Source organism: Lutjanus erythropterus, chromosome 3, assembly GCF_056507025.1.
Source record: "Lutjanus erythropterus isolate fLutEry1 chromosome 3, fLutEry1.hap2, whole genome shotgun sequence".
NCBI classification, from domain to species: domain Eukaryota; kingdom Metazoa; phylum Chordata; class Actinopteri; order Lutjaniformes; family Lutjanidae; genus Lutjanus; species Lutjanus erythropterus.
Window position 1 is genome coordinate 444313 of NC_139319.1, and position 9115 is coordinate 453427.

A 9115-nucleotide genomic window follows, 5' to 3' on the forward strand; every position below is an offset into this window, starting at 1 on the left:
CACTGCCCCCCCTCCTCCTCTTCCTCACCCCTCCTCCTCCTCCTCCTCCCTGAGCCTCCTCCCCCTCAGACTCTCCTCACCAGCTCGACTCTGAAATTATGGAAAAACATGTCAACCAGTTAAAATATACATTTGTGGTCATAAAACGTCAGAATGTCATGGGATTGACATTAAACGTCACGATTAAAATTCATAATAACGAGATTTAAAAAGTCATACTAATGAGATAAAACTTAATAATAATGGGACAAAAAGTTAAGATAATGATATTAAATATCATGATAATGAGATAAAAGGTCATAACTATGACATCATACATCATAATGACACAAATGTCATAATTAGATTTTCATAATGAAAATGTCATAATGACATAAAACAATAGTAATGGCCTAAGAATTCAAAAATAATGACATGAAAAATTATATTATATATATATATTAATATTGAGTTTTTAAAAATTCATCATTATGAGATAAAACATAAAAATTAGATTTTTAAAGTCCAATGATATTTTTTAAGAAGTCATAATGATATAAAATGTTGTAATAATGAGATACAAGATAACATTTTGATGAAACTACGAGATAAACGTTCAACCAATCAAATAATTGTAAGTTTTTTATCATAATTTGGACTTTTTCTCTCAAAATTCTGACGTATGATGGGGACATTTTTGTCTTTTACTGGTGGAAACGGGCTCTACTGGACTCTACTCGACTCGAACCGAGGCAACTGTACTCGATCCTACAGGTCCCGACTCTGCTCAACTTGACCCCTCCTGACTTGAGCTGTGTGAGTCAGACACTGGAAGTCAAGAGGAAGTGATGTCACACAAAGTGGGCGTGGCTCTGTTTCAGCAGAGTCGGACCTGATCAATAATTAATGAGCTTAATGGAGCTGCAGCTGCTCAGCTGATGTTTGGGGGTAAAAAAAATCTGACAGTTAGACTTGATCGAAAATGATCCAACTCATGGACTCGTCTCCATGGCAACAGCTGCAGAGACTCATGGGTAGTGTGGTCTCTATTTCACTGACCAAAGTGAGAGAAAAACATGGAAGGTTTTTTGGGATCCAGCCGTCAGTGTGGTTCCTGAGCGCCGCTGCTCTGTGATTGGTGGACAGATGAAAAGATGTTGGCGTTGTGTAAAGTGATCCGCGCTGCTCGTCAGCACTGAGCCCATTAGAGCCTGATGGAGACCTTTAACGAGCTCTGATGGAAAACACAGAGGCTTAATGAGAGCCCTGATTGGATAAACACACTCAGAGAACATCGGAGAACACGACTTACAAACCTGAGAGTTTTCAGATCGATTCACAGTCCAGAGCACCTTAAGAACTAGAACCATAAAGTTCAGTCTGATGATGTCACCCTGAAGCTGACCTTTGACCTATGGAGATCAAATGTCATCACTTCATCATCCTGGCGGACATTTGTGTGAAATTTTTGCGTATAAAAACTTGACTTACAGCTCCAAAATAAAAAGTGTTTTGTGAGGTCACAGCGACCTTTGACCTTTGATCAGGTCATCCAAGTGGACGGTAACTTTACTGCAGTACAAATACAGATACTCGAGTAAAAAGCAGTAAAAGTGAAAAAGTTCAAGCTTTAGAAGTAAAAAGTCGTCTTCTGAGAGACTGTTTCTGTCCAGAGTCTCTGTCTGTCTCACATTCTGACGACTTGAATGTTTTTTTTTTCTAATTTCCTTTTTCTAGTTACGTCTGTCTCCTCTTTTGTCTTAAGTCTCTTCTGTTGATGCACCTTTTTATCTTGTTACATCTTTTTTCCTGTTTTGTCCTGTAACATGTCTTCATTTCCTTTTTCATGTTATCTTATCTGGCTTATGTCTTTTTTGTTTTCTTACGTGACAAGACAGAAAAAGACGTTGAAAAACAACATAAAAGACATTAACAGGAAATATGTCTTGTTAAATCTTTTATGTTGTTTTTTTGTCGTCTTTTCCAGCTCGTCACGTCATGTTTATTTTTTTGTGATGAATTTTTTTATGTCCAGTTGCGTCTTTTGTCTCATTGATGTTGGAAGACGCGCCGCCTTCCAACATCAATGGGATGCAAAATTAAAATAATCAATAATTCACCTCAGACTCAATGAAACTAAAATAAGGAGCCTATTTATAAAATGTGAGGAGGAGAAAGTTCAGATATTTGACTTCAGATGTAGAAAAATAAAAACTAAAGTAGAGATACCTGAAAACTCTACTTAAGTACAGTAACTGAGTATTTATACTTAGTTACTTCCCACCTCTGCTTATTTGATTGTATCTGGGACCATAATTTACTAAATGAACTCAATGGTGTGTTGAAGACTTTAAACTGGCGACAGACACCAGAACCTGATCAGGAAACTGTTGACTGAACTCATTAATTATTCATCAGAGGAGTCGCCACCTGCTGGACATCAGAAACAACCACCTGAAGGCCTCGTCCGTCCGTCCGACGGTCCGTCCGTCCCACAGTGTCCGCAGGAGCCGAATCATCACGTGCATCAAATAAATCCACAAAACATTTCACATCTGAACTTTTATTAAACTTTGTGATAAATAGAAAATAAACGATGGATCACAGATCGCCGGGAGAAAAAAATAAAGATTTCATCACAGAGAAAAGAGACGAGCGAGACGAGCGGACGTCAGAAGTCCAACCACTCCGTCATGTAGATACAGGTGGACGGAGAGATTTCTCCTCCTTCATGACAGTCGTCAAACACCTGGGGACAGGAAACAGGAAGTCAAGGCGACCATTAACTGCAACAAACGATTACTGTCATTCTCTATTAATCTGTTGATTAAATTTATCAATTGATCAGTTAATGAATTCTGTCACCGTCTAAAGTCTTTCCTGTTATGATTATTTTCATTATCAGGCTCTTGTTACCGGGCAGAGTCCGCAGGGCGTCCTAACGAGGCCCGTGGGTTGGATGACGGGGTTGACGCCGCGGTAAAGCTTCATCTGTCCGTCCACGCTGCCCACTGTCCCCTCCTTGGCGGCGATGACGGTCATCTCCACCTTCCCGTCGTAGATGAGCGTGTTCAGGATGGTCTCGATGTCGTCCATGGACAGATCCACCTGTGATTGTTTTTAGATATGCAGACAAAAACGTGTGGGTCAGCAGGTCATTGTGGGTGGAGTGTGATGTCATTGGAGGGGGCGGGGCTGAGGGGGCGTCACCTTGCTGATTCCCAGTTCACAGATGTACTTCCAGACTTCGTGGGATGTGGCGAAGGAGCTGTTCCTCTGAACCATGGGACTCTGTTTGCTGTCCCTCGCCGCTTCAGCCTGAACACAGACGACACACTCGACTCAGAGGGTCACGTGACCAACGAGACGTCAGAACCGTCAGCGGGTAAATAAACGTGTTGTCACGTACAACAGGAAGTGGTAGGAGGGACGCAGTCTGATTTAAACATGATGGGCAGAAGATCAAGAGTACAGCTACTTCACTACTTTGAAATGTACTCAGTTACTGAACCTGCCAAATGTTGTAATTAATAATGTAATCCATTACATTACAAAATGTAATCTAACCCTGAATACATAAACTGTTAAAAATAAACTGTCTTGTCTTGTTGTGTCTTTTACGTTGTTTTCATCCTGAGTTGTTACCTGTTTTTGTTTTTGTTTTGATATTGATAGAAAACAAAACAACACGGTTTTCAGTCTCGTTTTAATTCTTCATTTCTGTTTAGAAAAACACTGAAGTTTAACAGACGACACATCTGACATTTTTTAATATAAAAACAAAAAACAAGAAACGTGTCATTTCCTGTTTTTTGTTTCCTTGTTTTGAAGCAGAATCAGTAAACTGCTCGTTTTCTTCTGTTCTTGGTTTTCTCATTTTAAAGTCAAAATCCATTTAAGTTTGTCTTTATTCACTTTGTTTGGTTTTATTTTGCTCCTTTGTCTTATTTATTTTATTTATTATGGTTGAAAAAATAGAAAACATTGTGGGTCTTCAGTTCAGAGGACAGCGCGAGGGAAGAATCTAAAATATAAAAGATTTTGTTCACTAGATATTTCTACAGATATTATTTCTTCACTCTCTCTGACATTAATCTGCAGTGCAGGAAAATAATAAAAAGAAAAGAAAAGTTTTGACTGAGAAGGTTTGTCCAAACTCAGGCGGTTCTGTATGAAGAGTACTTTTACTTTTGGTTTATATTTTGATGTTATTACTTTTGTAATTTAACTGAAGTAATATTTTGAACATCAGGTTTTAGTAACAAAGTACTTCTACGCTGTAGTATCAGTATTTCTACTGCACATTAAAGGACAATACTGTAAAAAAAAGTCAGTGTGACTCTGCCGCCACCTGCTGGTCTGAAAAATGACCTGAACTCGTAAAAACGAGTCATTTTAAAACGAGTCTTTGAGCTGAGAAGAGTCGGTTGACTAAGACATTTCTGTCACATAAAAATATTAAAATAACAGTAAAACACATTTATTTATTTACTGTGAAATATTTCATCATCAAATATCAATTGTTAATCGATTATTTAATCAATCACCTTACTGCGATAACTGATTGATCGGTTTGAGGCTTTCTTGTTTTGAGTCTATTTCCTGGTTTCTGGAAACACTGACTGACATTTTCTGATATTTTATGGAGCAAAAATTAATGAATTAATCAAGAAAATGATCATCAGATTAATTGATGATGAAAATAATCGTTGTGTGCTCTACGTTCGGACCTTTTTTTGTGACAGGATAATTAATTGATTTATTGATAAAATAACGGACAGATGATTAAAATGACATTAAGTGTTTTTGTACCTTGCTCTGCAGGAACTTGAAGCACTGCTGGTTCAGAACTTCGACGAACTCGGACTCAAAGTCCTGGTCGCTGTACCAGGCGCCGCCTGTCACCGAGCGGTCCGGCTGCAGGTTGTACAACATGTACACCTTCTTCTTGGACGCCTGAATGCACCACAGATAGGAAGCTGTCAGAGAGGAAACTCGTATCTGCACAGCTGATCAGAGAACAAACACAAACACACTCACGGCCACAGATTTGACAGCTTTGATGAGCTTCTTGCTCTCCAGGTTCTTCAGGATCTTGTTGATCTCCGTCAGGGGGAGGTTACTCTTGAAGCGGATGTCTCTGCTCCAGATTCCTGCAGGGACAAAGACACCTCAGAACAAAACGGCTTCGCTAGAACAGGAACCCTGAACAAGGGTTCTCTTACTGTTACGGTTCTGTTCAGACTGGACATGAAATTCTCACTTCATCACTAATTCATCAGAATTACTGCAACCTTTTTCTCAAAGCACTGCAACTTTTTTTTTTTAGAATATTTCAAGTTCTGCACCTGTGAGGTTCTTCAGGTGTTCTGCTGCAGGTTGTTACCTTTGTTTCCTGCGTCCTCGATGATCTGATACACCAGTTTCTCCTGGTTGTCTGAACCTTTCATCTTACTGAAAAACAACAAACACACAAACAAAAACAAACGGATCAGCTTCTCTGACAGGAGTACCATCGAGCGGTCACTGTTCAGGGCAACAAGCAAACTGAAACTGATTCCAGATCAGTTGGGAGATTTTGAAATGGTTTGATTCCACGGCTGCACGCGCCGGACGACTTTCAGAATAAAAGACAAAAAAAAAAAAAAAAAGAAGAAAGAATTATCTCTCTGCAGAGCAGCTACATGAGCTAAAACATATTAATGAAGCTTGTTTTAGGAATGTTGAGGTTAACTTGAAGTGAACAGGCTGTGTGTGTGTGTGCGTGTGTGCGTGTGTGTGTGTGTGTGTGTGTGTGTGTGTGTGTGTGCGTGCGTGTGTGCGTGCGTGTGTGTGTGTGTGTGTGTGTGTGTGTGTGTGTGTGTGTGTGTGTGTACCTGGCACTCTGCGTGTCCTTCATCCTGTAAAGCAGACCTGAGCTGTTCCTCAGCAGGTCCAGCTGACCCTGGAACGGGTGAACAACACGATGTCATCAATAATAGATCGATAAGTCCAATCAGAAACATTTACATGTGGCAGTGACATCATCATCAGACTGACCAATGAGAGCAGCTTGTTGATGGCCATGGCTCTCTGCTGAGGCTCCAGGTGAGGCATGTCGTTCTGAATCACCTGATCGGTGATACCGTGAGGAAACTGCTGACACAGCTCTTTGATCCTAAAACAGACACACAAAACAAGAGTCAGCGTCATGAAGTTACTGGACATCAAACCTCAACAACTGATCCATCAACACAATATTAATGATTAATTCTCAAGTATTTTGATTATAGTCCAACTGATACTGGAGTTTTGTGGCTGATATTGACACCGATATTATATTGTGACAGGATTAATGACAGGATTTCATGGAACAAACAACAATCGATTAATTTAGTAAATGATCAACAGATTGATCAACAATAAATTTAAAAGGGTTGATTGATGACTCATTGATTAGTTGAAGACAATTAACCAACAATATCTGAGTGATTAATTGTTCTGCTAGAGAAACTTTGTCATTTTTGAGTAAACACTTTTAAAAGTTGAATCAAATGTTACATCATCCAGCAGTGATCTTCATCACTGTTCATGAAGTTACACACTGACTGATGAAAATCAACAAACCACACAAATATCACAGATGTTGCAGATGTGTTCAAAAATCATCCCGTCCGTTTACATCACGTCAGTGTTTTCTGCTTCCAGCCAGGAGTTTTAGCTAAGTGACAATCCAAGAGCCAAACTCGGCTTAAAATATTCACAATGTACAGCTACCTCACTCATTTACTAGATTACACAAGTTATGGAACATGACTCTGTGTCGTTTCTTAAGCTCTGAAAGCAAAACTTCAATTCGGCAACACATTCAAAACACCAAGCAGAACTTTTACAGTAAAATTCACCTCAGGTGGATTAAAAAAGGCTCCTGTGACGCACAGAGAAGATTCCCTCATTTAAACTCTGAAGACAGTTTAAAAACCGCAAATTCTCAGATTTTAGTGAAATTAAGTCAAAATGGTGTGCTGATTGAATGCCGAGTTAACAATGAGGTCACTACGGCTCAGAAATCATTTTTAATAACGACGTGGGTCTTGTGTGTCTGATGAGAACCATGTGAACAATGTTTTTGAAGGAATTAGCACGGAGTTCGGCGCAGCAGTCTGAGCACCAGGCTGCTCAGCGGTGAAGCTCGCTCCAGTCACCTGACTGACCTGTTCTCGATCTCCGCGGGGTCCGACAGGTTCGTCTCCTTCTTCACTTTCACTTCCGTCATTTTAACCGTTTACTTTGTAACTCTATCGTCTGTGGTTTTCTGTCAGAGCTGCTGTGGCTATCCGTTACCCTCTTCGTTAGCCTGGTAGCTAATGTTGTCAGGCAGGCATGCTAGCTCAGGGTCCTCAAAAGTGAGTTAGCTGACGGCGGGAGTGTCCTGGAAACTGCCTGTTACAAACTCATGACGAAAAAAGAAGAAGAAGAATAAAATAAAATAAAACAAAATGAACTAATGTCATCTGTTTCGAGGCATTACATAAAGTCACAAAGATGCTGACTGAATCTCAAACTATTGACAATGTTTCTCTGTACTGATTGATTAATTGATTAATTGGTTGATGTTAGGGTTTTCCTTTCCTTAATTTTATTTATTTATCTGGGGGAGAAAAGTGTTGATTGTTTTTACTGATTTGAATAAAAAATGATCTTGATAAAAGATGATTTTATTATTACACAATAGAACAACAGAAGCAAAATGTGATTTACAAGAACAGAAGTCATATCTTAGTTATTTTTATTTTCATATATTCGCGGTGGTTGAAGAATCAAATATTTTACTTAAGTAAAAGTAAAAGTGGTAATACCACAACATAGAAATACTTTGTTATAAGTAAAAAACCTGTATTCAGAATTGAACTTTAAGTAAAAGCAGAAAAGTATTTGGCATCAACATATGCTTAAGTAAAAAAGTAAAAGTACTCATCATGCTGAATGTCCCATTCCAAAGTAATTTGTGTTATTTTACTGAATTATATTATTTACGCATTCATGTGTACAGAACTTTATGAGTTGAAGCTGGTCAGAATCAGAACCAGAAATACTACAGAAATATTCATTCCTGGGGGAAACTGTTGACGTTACAGGTGCTCCTGTTCAAGAACACATATAAAGCATAGAAAACTGTAAGATTAGAAAACAAGTATGTAAAAATATATACATTTTACTACATTATTAAAAAAAAAAGATAATATAACAAGAACAGTAAGAAGTGTTTAAAGATGCACGTGCCTTATCTACAATAAATAACAACAATGTATACATCTAAAAATGCAACATATGGAAAATAAAAGAGTAGAAACATGAGAATAGATGTAAAATTATGTACAAAAATGTGCATCAAGCAGGTGAAGGTGGGGTTTATTTTTACTGTATAAACTGCTGGAATCAATTCAGTTTTTATCCATAAGACACCGTAACTTATTAATTGATCAGATATTTTGTGTTATTAATCTGAATTCGGACAGTGAACTGAAATCATCAAGCAAATGTAATGTGCAGTATTTCCTGAGTACAAGTATGAAGTAACAGAAGCGAAAATGCTCAAGTAAAGTACATAACAATTGACCCCAACGTGTGTCACGCGTTTGAAATGAGCGCATGCGCGTCGGGCAGAGCTCGTTGCTATGGTGACGCTTCCGTACACAGCCGCTGGACTCGGAGCAACAGTTTCCATCACCTGCACTTTAATCTGAAGTAAGAAGATAGTTTGTTGATTTATTCATCAACTAAACGCGCGCGCGCACTTTGTTGCTGCTGTTGTTGACTTTGATCTCAAATTCAGACGAACTCTGAACTGTGTGACTTTGTTTTTGATTCCAGTGTGTCCCGTGTGGGCGGCTGCATCAGTAGAAAACTATTGTCCTGTCCTGTTTGTCCTCATTCCAAATACAGCTGCAACGATTAATGGAAAAAATGATTATTGATCATTAAATTAATCAACTATTTTAATGGTTCTGATTCTTCTTCAAACATGGAGGAAACCGTGTCCTCCACGTTTAAGACAGGATTCACTTTGTTGTTGTTGTTGTTGTTGTTGTTGTTGTTTAGGAAAAAATGTGGCTGCCAATATTTTTAGAATAACGTTCAATATTTTGCATATTTG

General features: G+C 38.6%; 1 protein-coding gene across 1 annotated transcript; it reads right to left on the reverse strand.

The window, feature by feature from the left end:
• Positions 1 to 2526: 2526 nt before the first annotated feature.
• On the reverse strand, positions 2527 to 7374 carry polr3f (polymerase (RNA) III (DNA directed) polypeptide F). Its single transcript, XM_084712009.1, has 9 exons — positions 7173 to 7374; positions 6019 to 6136; positions 5856 to 5923; positions 5366 to 5433; positions 5020 to 5132; positions 4792 to 4935; positions 3190 to 3297; positions 2896 to 3087; positions 2527 to 2728 (listed from the first exon to the last, which is right to left on the reverse strand). Exons 1-9 carry the CDS (start codon positions 7232 to 7234, stop codon positions 2651 to 2653), a joined length of 951 nt encoding a protein of 316 aa, XP_084568135.1. The 5' UTR covers positions 7235 to 7374; the 3' UTR covers positions 2527 to 2650.
• Between the last annotated feature and the right edge of the window lie 1741 nt (positions 7375 to 9115).

Bases quoted from the DNA above. Each gene is read 5' to 3' on its own strand.
- polr3f (XM_084712009.1), bottom strand. From the start codon at position 7,234: ATGACGGAAGTGAAAGTGAAGAAGGAGACGAACCTGTCGGACCCCGCG. The intron at 5,924-6,018 runs GTCAGTCTGATG...CACCCGTTCCAG, and splicing joins TCAACAAGCTGCTCTCATTG to GGTCAGCTGGACCTGCTGAG. The intron at 5,434-5,855 runs GTACACACACAC...GTTGTTTTTCAG, and splicing joins AAGGACACGCAGAGTGCCAG to TAAGATGAAAGGTTCAGACA.